The 21,482-nt window shown below is 32.1% G+C and overlaps 2 protein-coding genes, 1 long non-coding RNA gene and 1 pseudogene across 8 annotated transcripts in view; 1 reads left to right on the top strand and 3 right to left on the bottom strand.

Annotated features, from left to right (window-relative positions):
- Positions 1-1,576, bottom strand: part of LOC140955096 (uncharacterized) — a 14,818-nt gene extending 13,242 nt beyond the window's left edge. The window contains exons 1-2 of the long non-coding RNA XR_012168818.1: positions 1,483-1,576; positions 1,293-1,368 (exon numbers count right to left, since the gene is read on the bottom strand). This is a non-coding gene — a long non-coding RNA (uncharacterized lncRNA). The remainder of the gene's footprint in view (positions 1-1,292; positions 1,369-1,482) is intronic.
- A 1,215-nt stretch (positions 1,577-2,791) lies between these two features.
- LOC118047401 (UPF0481 protein At3g47200-like) lies at positions 2,792-4,508 on the top strand. 6 transcript variants are annotated; one of them, XR_012168946.1, is made up of 4 exons: positions 2,792-2,935; positions 3,157-3,448; positions 3,621-4,031; positions 4,176-4,508. XR_012168946.1 is itself a non-coding variant. In XM_073407074.1 (4 exons), the coding sequence occupies exons 3-4, from the start codon at positions 3,398-3,400 to the stop codon at positions 4,478-4,480; spliced, it is 939 nt and encodes a 312-aa protein (XP_073263175.1). In that variant the 5' UTR covers positions 2,807-2,935; positions 3,157-3,196; positions 3,282-3,397; the 3' UTR covers positions 4,481-4,508. The 6 variants fall into 6 exon arrangements, 5 of the variants coding, with proteins under 5 accessions (XP_034912577.1, XP_073263175.1, XP_073263176.1 ...); XM_073407074.1 differs by having other exon boundaries at positions 2,807-2,935; positions 3,157-3,196; positions 3,282-4,031; XM_073407075.1 differs by having other exon boundaries at positions 2,808-2,935; positions 3,701-4,031.
- Positions 4,509-11,687: 7,179 nt separating this feature from the next.
- On the bottom strand, positions 11,688-12,528 carry LOC118047404 (BURP domain protein RD22-like; annotated as a pseudogene).
- A 155-nt stretch (positions 12,529-12,683) lies between these two features.
- Positions 12,684-14,035, bottom strand: LOC118047402 (BURP domain protein RD22-like). The gene has a single exon (XM_035056691.2). The coding sequence runs from the start codon at positions 14,009-14,011 to the stop codon at positions 12,965-12,967; it is 1,047 nt and encodes a 348-aa protein (XP_034912582.1). The 5' UTR covers positions 14,012-14,035; the 3' UTR covers positions 12,684-12,964.
- Between the last annotated feature and the right edge of the window lie 7,447 nt (positions 14,036-21,482).

The raw sequence follows: 21,482 nt of genomic DNA on the forward strand, positions 1-21,482 counted from the left end.
TATTTTGACACTTCCTGCATGGACACCTAATACCGCCTCCAGTAAAATTTCTGGGAATAGATGTTGCGAAATTAATAAAACCCTGAACCCCGTTACAATAATCCATCCTCCGCAATCCTTGGGGTGATCTAGATACATCCATGAAACGATCATCCATGACTTCTATCGAACCTCTATAAAAAGGACCCATTAATTAAGCAAGCTCTTAATTATTTCAAAACACAAACATGTAATTCGGTAATTCTACAAATTAAATTTTAACAATTTTCAAACAAATACAATCTTACAAAATCTAAAACAAACCATAACAAGTATAAAATTATACATTCATATACTACAAGTTTGTTTGAGAAATAACAATAAAACATGTACATCTACTAAAAAAAAATAATACATATACTAAAAAAAACAATAAAATTAACATTTAAATGTTAAAATTTAAAAGATAGAATTACTTACAAAAAATGATAAAATCCGTCGGTAAATCAGAACACGGATGCTGTGACCACAAAACAAATACAACTTGTTGTGCTGAGATGAGAAAAATTCTTGTTTTGGGGTGAGGGGGGGCTGGTTATTTTGCAGATGGGGAGGGTTAGGATTAGGAAGAAGAAGGAGAAATGGGGGAGAGAGTGTCGGCAGAGGAGCCATATATTAACTTTTGCCGACGGACTTACCGACGGACATTAATACCGTCGGTGAATCCGTCGGCAAAACCGTCGGTAATTCTGACGGGCAATCGACACGTCACCGCACGGACCTGCTGTTCAAATCCATCGGTGATTCCGTCGGTATTTTTAACGGTGCACCCGTCACGTCACTGGTACGGATCTGGCATTTCAAATCCGTCGGTGATTCCGTCGGTATTTTTTGACGGTGAATAGGTCCCATCACGCGTACGGGCCCCAGTTTTTAATTTCGTCGGTGATTCCGTCGGAAAAATCACCCGCCAAAACCTCCACGCTACTGCCCGCCCTTTTTTCATTAATTCTGAATTTTCGGTCGGTAATTACCGACGGAAATAGTCCGTCGGTAATTACCGACCGAATGACCGACGAATATTTTCCGTCGGTGATTTCGGCCGAAAAATACCGACAGAAAAAATTCCGTCGGTATGTCCGTTGGTATTTAGCGATTTTCTGGTAGTGCCATCTGTCAAGTTTTATTGTGTGTCCAAGTTTTATTGTGTCTCCTTTTATTTACAGCGACCTCATCCGTAGCAAAAGAGAGACAAATCATATGATTGCTGTAAACCCACTAAACAAAGAATCAAAGATGAAGATGGAATTTACCTTGTTGTTGTTGCTAAAATAAAGACGCCTGAAAGATGGAGACGGTTTCTAGAAAAGATGGAGATGGAGACGATTTCTGGAAAATAAAAATATGAAGATAAAGATGGAATAGACTTAGAAATTTAGAAATACTTTCAAAATTCAAACCCATAAAATAAAGAATCAAAGAAGATGGAATTTAGTCATTTACCTTAGTGTCGTTGCTTCAATTAAGAAGGTTTATGGGAAAGGAAGATTGTGAATTAATTATTAAGGATGGGTTTTTGTTGAAAATGGGAAGGAAGATGAAGACGGCTTTGTGATTGTAAGATAAGTGAGATGAGAATATATTAGGGTTAGAGAGGGAGTCCAATTAGGTTAACTTAACTATTTATAGTATTTTTTTTTTAATGGTTTAATGGGTCCGGTTCGGTTGGCTCGGTTTCTAGGTCAAAACCGAAACCGAACCGGACCTGTTAACATTTATGGTTTTTTAAATCGGTTTAATCGTTTTTTTACTTTCGGTTCGGTTTTTTTTGGTTAATTTTTCTTCAGTTTTGTCAGTTTTCTTGGTTAATCGGTTATTTTGAACACCCCTAGAGGTAGCTATGAGAGTCTATCAAGTGAGCATGTCCTTATATACCTTTAGACTACTAACCGTTGACTTTGAAGTTGGCTTTCCATGGTTTCTATGGATTCAACACCATGCAAATATATTTTTCTACGGTACTTGGTATTTAATTGTCTCAGTTTTGATGTTTCTTTAATGTTTTTATTTTTTTTTTCTCTTTCTTAATTTTTTTTTTGCCATGTTATTTTTTCTTTCTAGCTATTATATTATTTTATTTATTTCATGCCACTGAATCTTTATAAAAAAAAAAATGTTGATTCCTGAATAAGTAATTAATTTTATTTAAGAGAGTAAAAACTTAAAATGAAATTTGTTAGTGACATGCGCAGCACACCTTATTGCGCATATACTAAATGTGGGTATTAGCTTCTATTTAGTTTGGAAATTATTTTTTCAGCTGGTTTGAGAAAAACTTTACTTTCTAGATGCATTGATACGAACACGTGAAAGTTGAAACTTCATGGAAGAATCACCGAAAATCCAAACCTGTTTCCTGACAACGGCGTCCAGGATGGTTGTCACGGGCCGACAAGGGTGTGCAGGATGGTTCCATATTTTAATATTATTTTTTTTTTAAAAAAAATATTGTTTTTAAATTTTTAATTAAATATTATTTTTGCGATTTTTTTAGACCAGCGATCGAGTATATTAATTTAATTTTTTTTTTTATTGATATTTAAATTTGAATTAAAATTATATTTATATATATAAAACTCCGAATCATGAAATGCTCTAAAACTGAAATATACTGTTATAATTAAAAAACAAAAAACCACCAATCGAAGTAGAATTGACCAGTGCCGAACAAATTACTGGTGTGGTCATGAAAGGCGCTCCATTTCCCCCACAGAGTGTTGCCGTTTTAATTGACCACTGCTGAACAAATTACGGGTCACCCAAGTCGCTCCATTTCCCTCCGCTTAGTGTTGCCTTTTTAATTGCTATCTCCTGTGCAAAATAGTTGAAAACATTTTTCAAGAAAAGCCTTCAGAAAAATTTCAGAATTATCTTGTTTTTGTTCAGAAGAGAGCTTGTAAGTTTTAATGTAGAGAAGCTATGGATTTTTAATTTATCCCGCTTTCAAGTAGCTAGCCAACGACATGCTTTTAATAATAATCATGTTTGATTCCTTACAAATATTCTTATGGTTAACTGGGAATCCTGTGCTTGATTATGATATTTTCATCTCCTTTAACTTTTTTTTCTTGATTTTTCTTTTCTTAGCATTTATCTAACGATTTGATAATTGTGTAGGCACAGGATGACCGTTTCTGGAACACCAAGAGTGCCAAAGGTCAGTCCCGATCATGTTTCTCTTGACATTGCCAAATTAGCAGAGTCTGTGGAAGGAAAGTTGAAAAGCTTGCGTTCCTTTTCAGATCTGTGTTTCATCTACAGAGTTCCAAAACGACTGCGTGAGTTAAATGAAAAGGCTTACACACCTCAAGTAATTTCCATTGGCCCCTTTCACCACGGAAAAAAAGAGCTACAAGAAATGGAAGAGCAAAAGAGACTGTACCTCAGGCAGTTTCTTGAATTGTGCAAGGTAAGTGTGAAGGTTTTCATTGCAGCTATTGCAGAGAGAGAGAGTAGATTGCGTAATTGTTATGCAGAAACCTTTGATAATCTAAGTAAAGAGGAATTTGTGGAAATGGTGTTGCTGGATTGCTCCTTTCTCATCATGTTCTTTCTGAAATCATTTTCCTCTGATATCCAAGGAGCATATAGTGACCGCATATTCAATAAACTATGGACGAGAGAAGAAATACAGTTTGATTTGTGCTTGCTTGAAAATCAGCTTCCATTCTTCATTGTTGAGGACTTGTTCAATCTATCCAAAATACAGCACCATTGTAAGGAGCATTCCATGATAGAAGTTACTCATGATCTCTTGTCATGTAAATGGGATTCATGGGTGCCAAGGGACATTTCGAAGCACTTCAAGTTGTCTAGACCAGAGCATTTTGTTGGCTATCTAGCAATCTGTCAGCGGCCATCACAGCAGATGCAGCCAACTCAACTTACAAATTTAACAATTCCTAGTGTTGCAGAGCTCCATCAAGCTGGAATGAAGTTCAAGTTAGGGTCCAGCATAAACCTACTCGACATAAAATTTGATGACAATAAAGGTACGTTGGAGATTCCACATAAAATTATAGACGATCATACAGAAATCCTATTAAGAAATCTCCAAGCCTTTGAGCAATGCCATTGCGGTGTAAATATATATGTATGTGACTACATTACAATGCTCTCTTTCCTTGTCACCTCAGCTAAGGATGTGGAAATACTCGTTCAGAATGGAATCCTAGAAAATGGTCTCCCTGATAATGAAGCAGTTGCAAGCCTTTTCCGCAATCTTTCCAAGGAAAATACTCTCGCCATTGACACTTTCTACTATTCTGGTTTAGTTGAAGATCTGAACAAGTACTGCAGAAAACGGAGACACAAATGGAAGGCAGCCTTGAAACAGAAGTATTTCGACAATCCATGGACAATAACCTCTCTTGTAGCAGCTACTGTTCTTCTCATACTCACTATCATGCAAACAGTGTGTTCAATCATTCAAATTGTTTGATTATGCTATTTCAGTTGTTTTCTATAAATTTACGGTGTATTCTGTAATCGCATCCTATGAAATTACGATGGATGTTCTTCAATAACTAATCAATATTTCCTCGCTGTCTTGCTTTCTCTGATATCTGACGCTTTTCTATTACTTTGTTTTTTCTAATCATATACATTTTGGGAGTGTTAAATTCTTCGCAAAAACTTCACATAACAATTTTTTTTTTCAATTATCATCTCTCCTAAGGCTGTATGACTCATCTCCTGTTTAGGTTTTGGAATTGAATTTGTTCTCTCTCTCTATCGTAACAAATTTTACGTGTTAATTTAGTTTTGATGCTAGCTATTATCTCAATCTAGATTTTGATTTTGTTTCAACATTTGTACCAATCAGTCATTTGATGATTCTGACACTAGCGATCATGAAGTCACAGGATGGAAGAATTCTGGGACATGAAGTGAGCTTATTGATATTGGCAAATTAGCTTGTGGTGATTAAGGTTTGGCTGGAAGTGTGGATGCTACATGATATTTCACAAGGAAAATCTTGATTAGCAACGTGAAGATGATAATTGTTTGGTCCCCTTTTATCTTAGGAGAGAGGAATAGTCAAGGGCCACTCAATCAAAGAAACACAAAAAAGAAAAACAATTTTGAAAAATCAGGGTTTCTCAAGTCCAAGGTCATTGCCCTAAATTATATATATATATATATATATATATATATATATATATATATATATATATGTTTCATATTATAAAATATTTTTGCTATTTAAATAGGCACTAAACCGATCAAATTTAATTAGAAATGAAAAGAAATCCTGAAATAATAAGAAAAGTAGAGAAAAGAATCTGAAAATATCTAGAAAAATAAAGAAAATTAAAACAACATATTCAGGGCTGAATTTAGGCATAATATTCTCGACCTTCGATGAATACCAGCCAACCCTATCAGGAACATACCTTTAGAATGCTCTGAGAAAATTTCATCGCGATGCAACGATGGGGGAAAAAGTATGCTCGTTTTTGTCATAAATATATATAGTTTGATGCATGTAGATGTCTTATCAAACTTGAACATGTCAAAATCCATCCTGCATTATTTTGTCTAACAGTGTCCAATAAAAATTCATGAAAAATCATACGGCAGATAGATAAAGAAAAATTATGCCTAATTTCTAATGATATAATGTTTAAATGATAAAATTATATCTATAAAAATTTAATCAGAAAAGAAAAAAAATAAACCAAGCAAAAACAGACGAACATTCTAAATCTGGGCTAAGATCTCAAATTTATAACCTTTTTAAATCCTAGATCCAAGTTCAATGAAAAAATTTAATTTTCAACCAATTTAATGTTGAATTATGAAATAATAAAAAAATAAATTGAAAAAAACTCTTCAAATTTAAAAAATTAACAATCAAAATAATAGGGATTAAATTTGATAGGAAAAAAACTCAATGAAGATGAAATTGTGAAAAAAAATCTAAAACTTAATCCCAAGCATAACAAATAACAATCAAAAGAATGAAAAAAAAATTTTAAATAAAAAAAATAGAATGGGTGAACTGAAAAAGGATTGTAATTTGACTCAAAATAATTCAAGATGATATTTTTTAAATTTATCACACAAAACCAGAGCCTTCAGATCTAACAGTTAGATGTTAGAGGGTGGTAAGGAATATAATATATCTAAAACCCAGCCGAATCCAATAGTGAAATACAAAGATATAGTCATTTAAGTTTATGCTATCAAGGTATTCTCTCTCTCTCTTTCATTTAGTCATCCTAGGTATTTTCTATATAATTTTGCTATTTATATAGCAGATCTATAAAGCAAACTATGAAAAGGCATTTGGTTGAATGAAAAACATATGGGTACCTTTTTCATTCAACCAGATGCCTTTTCTTAATTCGCTTTTAAAATACCATGCGAAAAATCTCATTCCAAATTTTTTTTTCTAATAATTCAATACTATTCCATTTTATTTTACTTTAACCAACTCATCTTATTTCTGGTTCTAAATTATTAGTTATTTTATTAACATCATGAAATTTGATCGAGGGTTTACAATTTACTACCATTTCTATTTTGTTTCTCATTATTCAATTCATCATGGTGAAGTTTTTTGTTGGGGTTTTACAGAGTTTTCACCGAGTCATCTACATATTTAAGTTGTAAATTCTTGGGGTTTCACCGGACAACAATGGAGAGAGACTACATAGATTATTTTAGAAAATGTCTCAAATGTTATGTTTATAGTAACAAGGTTCATGCACCTCCAACACCTTTATTCAACATGGAATCACCTTGGCCATTCACAACGTGAGAATAAATATGATTGGACCTATCAACCTGAAAGCCAGAAATGAACATTGGTTTATCTTGGTAGCAATTGGTTATTTCATAAAATACATAGAAGCTTGCTCTTATGTTCATGTGACTCAAAAGGTAGTCAAGCAGTTCATTAAAAAAGAATTGATTTGTTAATATGGTTCACTTAAAAAGATGGTGATTGACAATACATGAAACTTTAATGGGTAGATGATTACAAAATTATGTGCTAAAAGGAAGATCAAGTACTTAATAGGATGAAAAGTGAGTTAATGAGTCAAGTGACTCCTTCAATGAGGTGACCAAATAAACTTTATGCCAAAATGACATGAAAAATAAAAATGTGTAATTACCCACACACCATATCTCTTAAGTTGTGCTTTTTGTTGTATGCATAATGGCATGTGGTGAATTTGCTCACATAGACTCACAAAATGTTGTTCCTTGTAAAGTTCAAATAAACTACAATGGATAAGGTTAAAATTTATCAGTTCTAATAGCTTGCGTCTGAAATGAGGAAAATCCATCTCTGTTATCCCTTTCCAATTAAAAAATTAAAATGTTTTCCCTGTAATCCCATTTGAGCTTTAGAGAGAATTTCTTCATGTAAAAGCCGACTAAGATCACACTCTATATTGAGAGGCAAATGAAAGTTCAAACAGATTGTCTTTGCAATGTGGGTATTTTTATATTCTTAAATTGACCGAGGGTAGGATGAGTATTTGTGTTTTAAATTGCATAATAAAAATGATGTAAATACCCTTAAGAATAATACATTGTTGGATGCCATTAAATGGTAGATTTTTATTTTTAATTATAAGGTACTCAATAAAATAACATATTTTCCCTTATGTACAAAAATATTTTGGCTGCTAAAGAGGGATGTTTTGGTCTTATCCTTTTATTTGCATAGTCAAAATAACTCCTTGCCCTCAGGGTTTAATCTTTTACGCCTTGAATCTAAGGGCATTTTTGTAATTGCCTATTGGTTTTTCCGTTGTTATTGGGTAAAATGAGGGATAGCTTTGTCTTTTAATTAATTCAAATTATTTTATAAAAAAAAAATCAAGCAGTGGTAACTTTTTAAATTCATGACCTAAGTTACTAGACTCAAAACACACTATCTAAAAAAAACATAAAGCTCAATTCTCAACCAATTAAATATTAAAATGATAAAATTAGAAAACAATATTCAATTATACAAAAGAATTAAAAAAAATAACAATTAAAAGGAGGATCAAAATTAAAAAAACTAAATAAATTTTATATTTGATTGAAGGGTAAAATGAAAAAGAAAAATCAATTTAACAAAAGGACCTAAAACAAATTGACATAAAATAAAAATAACATTTTGATTGAAACCAAATTGGTAAACTAACGGGCAACGTTACTGATGGTGTATTCCATCAGTATTTCACACAATCATCGATGGAATAAAGCCGTTGGTATATTTCAAGTGGGAATTTTTTTTTTTGGCGTGTAATTTCCGTCTTTAAAACCATCGGCAAATGTATTTTTTTTTACCGATTGATTCAGCGATAGAATGAGGTATTACCAACGAAAAGAAAGTTAATTGATGTTTTTCGTCGATGATGTTATCTGGTAAAAAAAATTTCGATTAATGTTGAATCACATATTGACAAAATATTTTCATAGGTAAAATATTTATGAAATCATGTAGTGGTGCAACAGGAGGAGAGAAGGCAAGCTCAAGAGGAGTGGTATATTGGCAATTTGGAATAAGAAAATTGAATATACAAGTGTATTTACATCTTGGTGCCTTGAGCTATAAGAACTTAATCAATCCGATCAAAGTCAATTGTTGTCTTCGAAGAAAACAAAGAAATTATTTCGTTAAACATGAAATCGAATTACCTTCTTCTTTAAACATAAGTGATTTGCCGCTCATTAATTATTTCAATTAGGAGAAAACGTTGAAAAAAATACGTAGTTTATGAGATTTGAACCTTTTTTTTATTATAAAATATACATCATTATTAATTGGTTATGGCAATGTATGTGATATAAATATATGACAATTAATAAATTTAAAAGATAAAATAAAAATGATTTTAAAGATAATAATGAAAAATAAAAGATAATAAAATAAAAATTAATAACACCAAATGGTAATAAGATTGTTTTTGTATTAATTATTTCTATTAGTTATTAACTAACCCAAGATGGAATGATGTTATATTAGATCTTATTTGGTAGTGATCGAGTAATAGGATCCATTATTTTTTGATTGATGAATTAATTATTTTTATTATTTATCAATAGACCCCGGATGATAAGGTCTAATATTAAACCTTTTTTTTTTTTTTTTTATAATAGTACCAATTAATACATGATATCTAAGATATTAACCACTAAAATTAATTTGATTATCACATAATAATTCCATTTTAAAATTCAATTTAATGTCCTTATCACTTATTAAGGAGGCCAGGATAGAATAGTCCAATAATAGCCTTGTTCTTCAGACATTACTTAATAAATATTATAAATTTTTCAAACCATAATAATCCAATATAAGTGTGCTCATCATTTTTTAATAACCTAGAATGAAAAAGTCCAATAACATATCATGTTCTTTGAAACCCAGGATAGAAAGATCCAAGGTATAACACAGATCTTGTTCTTCAGATGTTATTTAATGGATAATAAATATAATATCTTGAATAACATTATACTTATTTAGGCAAATTTTAGCATGAAACCACATTAAAACACATTTATCATATTGAAAACAAATAATAAAACAACTCATTTTAAATATGATGAGTACACTAGATTCTCTTTTAGGTCATGGACACGAGCCTCTCTCTCTCTACATTTCGATTAGAGCTTCTTTCTTTCTCTCTCTAAACGAATTCTTTTGCCTGTCTGAGATACCTTTCTCCCTTTTCTACGGGCTGCTTCGGCTTGTGGTTTGTGATCAAGTGGCCACAGTCTTGTCTTTCATTATTTTAGTAGCAAAACCTACAACTTGGGCTTTGATTGTCTAGAATTAAGAACAACTTTCATAACTCAAAAAATAATTATTTCTGTTCGAATGATTCATGATTTTTTATTAATAAAAGATATCTTTGGATTAGATTTTAGTTCATCTTTTTAATGTTATTAAAAATAGAGTATTCAAATTAGAATTATAATTTTAAAACTTGATTTATATAAACTATGAATTCAAATAAAAAAGTATTTATTGTGCATTAATGTTCATAGTAAAAGTTGATACTTTTTTAGTTTATAGTCATAGCAGTAACAGTAATGCGTTTGAATTGATAAACAAAAAAAATTATATAATTGAAGAGCGATCCAATTTCTCTATACATATATAGTGTGGTTCTATACCTATTTTTATCGAGGATACAAATGATACGGTAGATGCGAGAAAACTTACCTGGACAATAAATAATAATAAAAATAACTTTGTTACTATTTTGGAATGAAAATAATAGAGATAAAAAATATTTTTTTTTTAATATTTTTTGTTTTAAAAATATAAAAATTAACTTCAAAACTATTTTAAAAACAAATTTATTTTATCTTATGTTTTTTGTTTATGTTTTTTTAACAACATGTTTTCGAATTCTCTAAATTGAATTGAATTCAAAGATTTTAATATATATTATTTTTGTTTAGAAACATTTTAAGTGTCAATAATATAATTTTAAATGGAATTTAATTTCTAAAAATGATATAAAATAAATTAGAAATCAACTTCTTTAATTGACTATACTAAAAGAAAAAATTAATGTTAAAACTAGCTTCTCAAAATAAATGTTTATACATCTGTTTTTTAAGAAACCTTTGAAAGAATAAGATGAAGGTGATGAGAGTAATATAAAAAATAAAATGGATTGAATTTTATCTTTTCTAGATATGTAAATTTAATTTATTTGTCAATGTAATTTAAATTAAATATTATAATTAAATTTACTTACACTAGTGAATTGATTCCAAACAGTTTACAATGAAATATATTTGTGTTTTTAAGCAAATAACTTAAATTGTTAGGTGAAATTCTAATAACAATTTTATATTATTTTATAACACACCAGCTTAAATGAAAGTTTTTTCGACCTAAAACTCGTATAAACTTACATTATTTTATACTTAATTTTTTATTATATAAAATAGAGGTGTAGTAAGATTCAAACTCGTGACAACTTGATCATCAAAATTATGATATCATATAATAAAAATATTTTCACATAACTTAACTTATTAACTAAGATTCTCATTATAGTTTTATATTACTAACTGAACCTAATAAAATGTTCAACGAGAATAATTATAAATATCTTAACTAAATTATAACAAATTCATGTGTAACATACAGAAGCATCCATCATTCCAAGCATGGAAAATAATATTTAAAATGATGGGTAAAATTAAACCTTTTGTATTCATCATTGTTTTAGTTTTTTTTACTGAGAACCACCATGATGTGAGGCACAAAAGGAACAGTATATTTATAGTATGGTCCTTGAATAACCAAATGCTATCACAAGTACTTTCCATCTTGCAAGTTGCTTGGTGGGACAAACAAACAAGGACTTGTGATGTCGTCGCTTGTTCTACGCACCAATAATGTTATAATTATCTTTTACAAATGTGTCTTTAGGCATGTGAGTATATGCGGGAAGAATCAAGCAATTCTGCCGATGGATCCCACCTTTTCTTGGCTTTTCTGCCAAACATAGATTGAAAATGGAAATTTTCCAAAATAATTCATTTGATTTGCATGTTTTGTGATCTGGTGAGGGAGCTACCAGTACCTAGAAAATAGCACTAGCAAGGTTTTCAATAGATGATTCAAAGCCTGTTAAGGCAGCTTTATCAGCCTTTTCAGGATCTTTTTGTTAAGCTAAACGTTGCAAACACAAACAACTACGACAATAGAGGGGGGGTGACAACAGGTTAGGAAGTACAAATCACTCCAAACTAAATATTAATCAAGGTCCCATGCCTATAAATACCAAGCTTTGATCTATGGTCATGAAGTCTTTTCTTGATCCTTTGTTGGAACCCGAAAAAGACCGTCAGTAACCACAAAAATGTAGAACTCCCGGTCCTGGATTAGTTTAGAGAACGTCAAACGCTAGATGCACTGGAATCCAAGCTGATGATTTGAGGGGCAAACTGTTGCAGCTTTCACTTTTGCGACATCAGCAAACATGCTAGTGGGAACCTCATGGATCTTTTTGTTTCGAGTAAATGGCATTAGTGCACTGCGTATGGGTATCTCATCTAATGAAACACAATTGCTTTATGTTTTCCAATCATTTTCCCTTTTTTTCTGAAACAGTATACTCTTGCTTCTTGCTTGGTTCAGTCGATAGCACCCAATCATTATTGCCAAGACTTTCAACACTAAATCAATCAATGACTCAAGAGATTTTGCACACTATTTGTCTTCTCATTCCATGTTCGGCTCCTCCTATTTCATCTCTGATAACCTGAGCTTCTTTTGAGGTGACTTCTGGTGCAAACCTCTGGTATTTTGTCACTCGAAAATGGTATACATGTTTTTTTGTATACAATATAATCAAATATTTTGTGGTTGCCATGCTTTTTCTACTATATATGTATACATGTTTTTTTTTCTTTTAGTTATTGACCGAGGTTTCTTCCATTGATTATGGGAGCACATTTTCTAAGCATAATACCAAATTGCAACTGCACTTCTGAATGTGAATACCTGATAAGGCTGGTTTTTCAGGATCACCTTCTTCTTAAGAAAACCAGGGCTTCCACACTAACAGGGTGAGGGGGTGCGTGTGTATGACAAACATAAACAGCTACGACAACAGGGAAGGGACGGAAGTACATACATATTATAAACAGCAACGACAACAGGGAAAGGGATGGAAGTAGATGCATATTATAAACAACAACGACAGCAAGGCAGCAAACTTATTAAAACCCTCTGCTGATCAAGACCAAGCTTTTACCTATGGTCATGGAGTCGCATGTGTATGACAAACATAAACAGCTACAACAACAGGGAAGGGACGGAAGTACATACATATTATAAACAGCAACGACAACAGGGAAGGGGACGGAAGTACATGCATATTATAAACAGCAAGGCAGAAAATTTATTAAAGCCCTCTGCTGATCAATACCAAGCTTTTACCTATGGTCATGGAGTCATTTTTTTATCCTTCTTTGGCACCCAAACGAGAGTATCACTATCTAGAAAGTGACAAACAGCAGGTCCTGGCTTAATTTTGAGAACTTGAAACGCAATATGGTCTGGACTCCAAGCTGATGTGTTGAGGTGGCAAACCGTTACAGCTTTCACTTTTGTGCCATCAGCACCCACTAATGGAACCTCATCAACCTCTGTGTCTGCGATTACATGGCAATAGTGCACTGCATAAGGATATCTCATCTTGTGACACACTGCTGCTTTATGATCTCCAATCATTCTCACTGCGGCTGAAACCGTATACTCTTGCTTCTTGCCTGCTTCAGTCGAGAGTACCCGAACATTTTGGCCAAGCCTTTCAAAACTAAAATCAATTAATGACTCTAGGGATGTAGCACAATATTTTTCTTCTCCTTCCATGTTTGGCTCCTCGCATCCTCCTATTTCTTCTCTGATAACCTGAGCCTCTTTTGAGTTGACTTCTAGTTTAAAGTACTTCAAAATCTCTGGTACTTTGTCACTCGAGAATGGTATAGACTCTGCGACTTGACGAGGCAAGAAACTAACCTTGGTTCCACTCTCCGTAAAAAGAACTTTCATTTTTTTACCTGGATGGAGATCGTCGTACTGGTAGAATATGGTTGAGTCAGGGAGGGCAGAGTTCAGGGATTTTTTATCGTCTCTTTTATAACTTATCCTATAACGTATTCTATAGGCTCTTAGGATAACAGCAGCACTTACGTTTTCATTAGCGAATTCTCTGTTGATTGAATGATAATGACCAGGTTGTAGAAGATATCTCAGGGCTTTTGGCAATGGAGTGTTGGGCAACCTTGAGTACCAATACTTCTCAGTAGGTGGAGAAATATCGCTAGGGAGGAAGGTGGTAACTTTCTTTGGTAAAGGGACATTGTCAGCAGCCACAGCCACTGTCGTGTGGGTTACACCGATGGTGGTAGCAGCGGTGGAGCAGGTAATGAAGAGGGAGAGAGTAAGAAAGAAGAGGAGGAGCAGTGCACAAGAATTGGCTAGAGACATTTTTTTGAAGATAATGAAGAAGTGAGCAAATACTATAACAAGTACTTGCCATCTTGCAAGTTGCTTGGTGGGACAAACAAACAAGGACTTGTGATGTCGTCGCTTGTTCTATGCACCAATAATGTTATAATTATCTTTTACAAATGGGTCTTTAGGCATGTGAGTATATGCGGGAAGAATCAAGCAATTCCGCCGATGGATCCCACCTTTTCTTGGCTTTTCTGCCAAACATAGATTGAAAATGGAAATTTTCCAAAATAATTCATCTGATTTGCATGTTTTGCATTTATAACGATATAACAAATCAGTAATTATAAATTCAATAATATCAAGTTAGGTAAATCACGTAACAAACTCTTCTAGCCCTGGTTTATCATCCCCTCTCAAGTGAAAGGGTTTGGAAATGAGTTTTGAGGAACAAGAACCTTAAACTTATGAGGTGCTTAGTTAATAGATTTGCTGGCTGCTCTTCAGTAATAACAAAATGCAGTTGTATCTTTTATCTTGTAACTTGATCTCAGATGAAGTGAAGATCGATTTCTATGTGCTTTGTTCTAACATGAAATACATAGTTCTCAAGAAGATTACTTCAAGAGCTGTTAAAGAAGAAACTGTTAAAGATTTTTCTGTTTCTATTATTTCTAATTCTCAAGCAAATAATGAGCTATTGTCCTAGTCTCTAGGAGTTAGTTAATCTGTTATCATGTTCACATATCACAGCATGATTTAATACAAGAAGTTTGCAGTTCTGTTTTTCTTAGTCTGAAGAAATACGTGTAACGATTGCAATGAAAGTATGCAATCAAATTATTCATTCAATTTGAAATAAATTCAAATACAATCTTTGCTGCCTCTTCTCTTCTTCATATCTTTATTTCTTCTCATAAACATTTCTATTTTAAATACTTTCAATTGGTATAGAGCAATTTATCTTAAAGGGACCAATAATGGAAGCAGAAACAAGTTTCTCTCATATTTCTTCTCGCATCTTTAATGGAGAAAAATATCAACTCTAGGCAGTAAAAATGAACATTTATTTGGAGGCTTTGAATCTTTGGGAAGCCGTTGAAGAAGAATATGAAGTTCTTTCTTTACCAAATAATCCAATAGTAACTCAGATAAAAAAATCATAAAGAGAGAAAAACAAGGAAATTAAAAGCAAAAACTTGTTTGTTTGCTGCTGTTTCCACAGCAATCTTCACTAGAATTATATCTCTTAAATCAACGAAAGATATTTGGGATTATTTGAAGGAGTATGTAGGAGATGAAAGAATTCATGATATGCAAAGTCTTAATTTGATAAGAGAATTTGAACTGCAAAAAATGAAGGATTTTGAGACCATCAAAATGTATTCAGACAAATTGCTTGGATTTGTTAATAAGGTAAGGTTACTTGGCACAAATTTCTCTGATTGCAGAATTGTACAGAAAATTCTAATAACTATGCCTGAAAGATATGAAGCATCTTTAACCACCTTGGAAAATACAAAGGATCTGTCCAAGATTACCTTGGTAGAATTGATAAATGCCTTGCAAGCTCAAGAGCAACGGAGACTTATGAAGCAAGATCATGTTATTGAAGGAGCTACTACACTTTGATATTGAGTAACCTTTTCCATAGAATTACCATCAAACTTGGACAAATTCTGCCCAACAACATCATGTGTTTTTATTGGTTTGGTATCAAATCTGAAACATATTTAGTTTGGCTCAAATTTATAGAGCCTTCATTGCAAGATACCTCTATATCTAGAAAGTAGGATAACTACTCGAAGTCTCTTAAGGCAAAAACAAAGTCAAACTTAGCAATAAGTGAAGAAATCTGTGTTGATTATACCATCAACATATACAAGGACTATTAAAGTTGTGGATTCACCAAAGTGTAGAAACATAAAACTATTAGTCTTAGAATTGCTGAATCCCCACTATAGAAGAGCATAACTGAGTCTTTGAAACAAAGCTCTTGATGTTTATTTCACACCATATAAAGCCTTTTTCAATCTACACACTTTGATTAGGAATTTATTGTCAACATATCCAGGAGGTTGAGACACGTATACCTGCTTTTCTAACTTACCATTTAGGAAAGCATTATGAACATCAAGCTATCGAATTTCACACTTAAAACTAAGAGCAACAACAATATGATTTGAATCGTTGCAACCTTAACAATTGGACTAAAGGTCCTAAAATAATCGAGACTATGAGTCTGGTTATACCCTTTAGCCACAAGCCTGGCTTTATACCTTTCTATGCTCCCATCTGGCTTGTGTTTTAGCTTGTACACCCACTTACAACCTATTATATTAACATTAGAAAGCTGTTCAATAAGATCCCAAGTGTGGTTTCGATGAAGAGTAGTAATCTCTAGATCTATAGCTTGAGTCTAGTTTAAATCTTTAAAGGCTTGTTTGAGAGTGTATGGTTTTGAGATCTTTATAGCAAAGAGATCAAGAATGGTCTTTTTCCTAGTTATACCACGCATCAATCTTGTTGTCATGCGTGGAGCTGGAGGAGAAGAGGGAGCCTGAGCCTTATGAATTGACTTGAGTAAGGTACTAGAGGCAGGTGTAGTTGCAGAACTACTCATAGAATTTGAATTTTCACTCATGAAAGTGAAAGAAGATGGTGGTGATTTGTATCTGCCATTAGAACAAAAAGGTAAAGAAGTATAGGAAATTATAATGGTTGGAGTGAAAATTGTTGCTAAAGTATCATTGGTTGGGGAAGGAGAATGAGTTTTATTTAAGGGAAATTATGTTTCATGAAAGACAATATAAGGTGTAACATAGACTCATCCAGTCAGAAAATCAAGACACAAATACCCTTTGTTATTAAAGCTATAGCTAAGAAAAATACGTTAAATAGATCGATACTGCAACTTGTGATTATTGTAAGGATGAATGAATGGGTAACACAAGCACCCAAACACTATAAAAGACTTGTAATCAAGATTTTTTTGAAAAAGAGTGAAATAGGATGAGTCATGTTTGAGTGCGTTGCTTGGCATTCTGTTTATGAGAAAGGTTGTTGTCTGAAAGACATATTGCCATAATTTCATTAATAAGGAATCATGAGCTAACAAGGCCAACCTAGATTTAACAACATGCATGTGTTTCCTCTCAAATCTCCCATTCTAAGCTAAGATGTAAGGGCAAGAAAAGCGATGAAGTGATGTGCATCATGGGAATTATAATCCATCTCGTAAAGCTGAATCTAATATGCAAGAGGATTCAGATGGTCCAATGACAAGAGCGAGAGCGAAACAACTACAACGGGCCTTGACGAATCAAATTGCAATGATTGAAGCTGCTTCGGAGTTAAAAATTAACAATCAGTTTGAAAATGGTTCAACGGTGCTTATTTGCCTACAATTGGAACTTGGAGATGGGAAAAGCCCTTAATGGTTCTTTTCATGTTGGGCTACTTGTATTTGGATTGATAATGCAAGTGAAGGAATTGATGCTGTTTACGGTCAGAACAATAGATGGATTTGAACCCGAATTTGAAGTCATCCAATGCATGTGAAAACAAGATTTATGTAGGTAAAATTCAAGTTCAGAACGTGATCTTTCTATATTGTCCAACCATGATTGCATTGGACTTTTGTGTCAAAAGTTATGGCTGTTTTAAATTTTGTCTGCATATGTTTTAGAAATGTAAAAAAAAACGTGTGTTAGTTAAATTTGTCTACTTGCTTTATTAAAAGTCTAGTTTTTAGGCTTGACTTCTGTCATTTTGAATTCACCTAACTTTGGAGGGATGTTCCAAAGATAAATATGTATCAGAATATGAAATAAACACTTTTGGCCAAGATTTGAAAACTTAATTCAGAGAATTAAGAGTTGTTCTTCCAAATTCGTTTTGTGAAGAACCCTACCTGACTTATCACTCTTCAATCACAAAGAGTGTGGCGTCGAAATCCTAGATTGATCTTTCTGGCGTCCAGATCGACTTATCAAAGTATCATTCTAGTCTATTCTCCATCTTATTTACCTTAAATCACTACAATCCAGCCTAAATACCAAAAGAAAGACAACACAACCAGACCCGTCCTTCATCCATTTTCGTTAGAATCATTGTTGCTGATTTTCAAATCATTCACGGCACATCATGAAGTATGCCAGATTACTGAAGAAAAGCCGTAAAGGACCTGAACTCGCCATCATTATCTAGAAATAAGATGAAATATAACATCCTCATATTCAGGATAAAACAACAATCTCATGTTCATATATATATATATATATATATATATATGTACATGGTGTTCATATTAAATTTACTGAAATTTTCACTAAAATCTTTGTAAAGTCTTCCTTATACGGAAGGTCCTAAGTTATCGACATCAACCTGTTTACACTTCTAATTTTCCGCATCTCCTAACTCAATTTAACCCAATCATCTTGGGTCTCAAATGCACAAAACAATATTATTCATCAACCACAATATTTATGATATACATTGAACAACAATTATCATTATGGATGGATAAAAGATATAAACATGCATACATGGAACATGATTATATGAAATACAAAATTAAATTAATCTAATCAAGTTTAAATATTAATTATACAAATTAAGTTGCACAAATGTTTCCATGTTTATAAAATATAAAGTCATCCTCCTTAGACTACATAACAAAAGGTGAATAAAAGCTAAAATCTACTCCGACCTCGTATGCGATGAATTTGAAAAAAAAATACATATTATTGAAATATGAATATTACAATAAGTACAGTGGAACAAATTTTCAATAATTAAAAAAAAAAATAGATATGTATTCTTATTCTATTCCTTTTCCTTATTCATTTCCGTTAGAACTCCTTCTCATTCATCTACTGCAAATTGTTTCATCTCTTATTTCCAACTTCCATTCAAGATTCCATTAAAATCAATCACAATTGTCTCACCTACACATTACTAATACCCTACAAATACTTAAAATCACAATATCACACATAATACAATAACACGAATTTTGTGTATAATAATAAAAAAACATATAAAATAAATATTTCATTGTCATTCAATAATAAATTAACATCATTTTCAATACATTAAAGTTAATTTCATTCAAAAATATTTCATTATAGTTAATAGCGTTAAACATTCTTGTAGTGCAAATTAATCAGAATTGCTTTCTTCTTCTTCTTCTTCTTCTTCTTCTTTAATTTCATTGTCGTCATCTTGATCGTAATATTCTATACCGGTTTTGTCATTATCATCATCTTTATCAACTTGTGTATGTTTGTTGGTTCCCAAAACATCATTTAACTCCTTAATATCAACATCATCAAAAATATTCTTATCAACATGAAAAAATTAAATTTTCTTCTAAATCATTAGACGATGCAACTCAATATGGATCAACTAACTCATCAAGTTAAAAGACATCATTTCCTATAATTAATTCACCATTACCATTCTAAACAACCTAGGCACAATCCTTAGGTTTGGTTTTCACTCAAACGATCCTTTCTAAAGGAAGGAGTGTATATGTAACATGTTTGTAAGCATTGATTAGCAGGAAAAAAAGACATCATCGACATTGTGAAGTCTAGCCTTTATATTAATTTCAAACAAACCATGATAAGGATCTATTTTGATTTCTCTGCTAGTGGTATCATATCAATAACATTGGAATAAAAAAGTTATATTCTACTCGATATGATATTGTAATTTAATTACTTCTTCTAACTTCTCACAATAGTCAACTTTAAACTCATTTGAAGTCGATCTCTTAACACAACCTCCATTATTATATGTATTTCTACCCTCATCATACTCTTCAATATGAAAAAAAAAAATTTATTGATGAAATACTCATTATAGCACTTCACCTTTCTTTCAGGATCTAGACTTAGTAAATTCAAAGGAATACTAGCATTCTCTCCCAATTGATAAATCGGGCACATGAATTCTAACCTTTAACAATTAACAAGAAATTTCTAATGAAAATAAATATCCTGAGATATAAGAATAATTAAATAGTATTTATATGTGTTATGAACCATGTGAAAAATTATTTATCTTGTAATTAAAAGACCTGGGATTGAATCAGTTAAGAGTTTTAGAATAGTAAAAATTGATGATGTTGCCTATAAGAGATTTAATAATCTATCAATTTATAATGGTATAAGAGATAAATTCTCTGAAAGTAACGACATGTTAAGTAATATCACTTCTGCTTATCAAATTAAAAACCAAACACAAATTCATCATATCATGATACCACATCATATAATTTTTCATCCGATGGTAGTGTAGTACAACATTGCTTTCAACTCTACTAATAAAGAAGTTCATTATGTTATTTTTATACTTGTTATCTGTTAGCAAAAACCATCAATGACAATTAAAAAAAATGCTTTAACATGATTTGTGAACATGCAGGCCTTGTTATTTTTTATATACTATTGGCATGGTAATTTTTCATGAGTGCTTCAACTAAAAACCATTCTATATGTAGAAAAATCATTGATAGTCTACATCAAAGCTACCATAATTTGAAAGTTCTATTTTCTCTATACATTATAAGTCAAATTCTTGAATGACCACAACTATTTCAACTCATCAATCAACGATAGAAAACAAACATCTATATTCCAACCTGGACTATTAGAAAAAAGTATAACCATTGACAAAAACATGAACTCCAGTCTCATACACATCTCCAATGGCAAGTTGCAAATCATACGTATCACCGGCCAATAAGAATAAGGAGTAGTAAATGACTTAAATGGATTAAATTTTTCTGTATATAATCGAAGATGCACATTTCTTGATTCCACTAAAAATTAAGGATACACCCTATTAAAATGTTTTCATGCTTCACCATTGAAAGGGTGTGCCATCACTCTATCCACTAATTCATATGAATGATACCATACTATATGCTTAGGAGTCTTTAGAGACATGAATAACCTTTGCAGTTTATGTATGATTAGGAAGTATCTAAGTTTTTTATATGTGAAAAAAGTGCTTCCCTTGCCAGTTCTGGGTTATAAGGAGCATTCTCATATATTCTGCACTCAGTCATCTATGTATTTTTAAGGTAGTATAACATGCAGAAGTTTGGACACATGTTATTTTTTTAGTATCCTAGGTTGAGGGGTTTCATCATGGATTTAGCAGCATAAAAGTTCTCTTTTAGCCTATTCCTTCTAGGTAAAATGCTTATTGCTCATTCAATAATTCTATCATAATTGGCCTCATTCAACCCATGATCTCACTTGATAGTGAACACCGATGCAACAACCAATAATTTACTGTGATTTATGCACCCATCCTATAATGGTTCATCAAAATCTTTTAAAACACCAAAAAAACTGGTCATGTCTGCATTAGGTTCTTTATGAATGGTTGGAAATTGACCTAAATAACCTTGATTCACTCCCATCACATGCATAACCATATTCCTATAAGGATTAAGATTGTGATCTACAACATCATGCACATTGCTAGA

The sequence above is a fragment of the Populus alba genome, chromosome 19 (assembly GCF_005239225.2).
Source record: "Populus alba chromosome 19, ASM523922v2, whole genome shotgun sequence".
Taxonomy (NCBI): Eukaryota; Viridiplantae; Streptophyta; class Magnoliopsida; order Malpighiales; family Salicaceae; genus Populus; species Populus alba.

What these genes read in the sequence shown, in the direction of transcription:
- LOC118047401 (XM_035056686.2), top strand. Translation starts at nt 3,164, where the DNA reads ATGACCGTTTCTGGAACACCAAGAGTGCCAAAGGTCAGTCCCGATCAT. An exon ending in AAAATTTGATGACAATAAAG is followed by an intron (nt 4,032 to 4,175) that starts GTACGTTGGAGA and finishes TTGTCACCTCAG; the next exon opens with CTAAGGATGTGGAAATACTC.
- LOC118047402 (XM_035056691.2), bottom strand. Translation starts at nt 14,011, where the DNA reads ATGTCTCTAGCCAATTCTTGTGCACTGCTCCTCCTCTTCTTTCTTACT.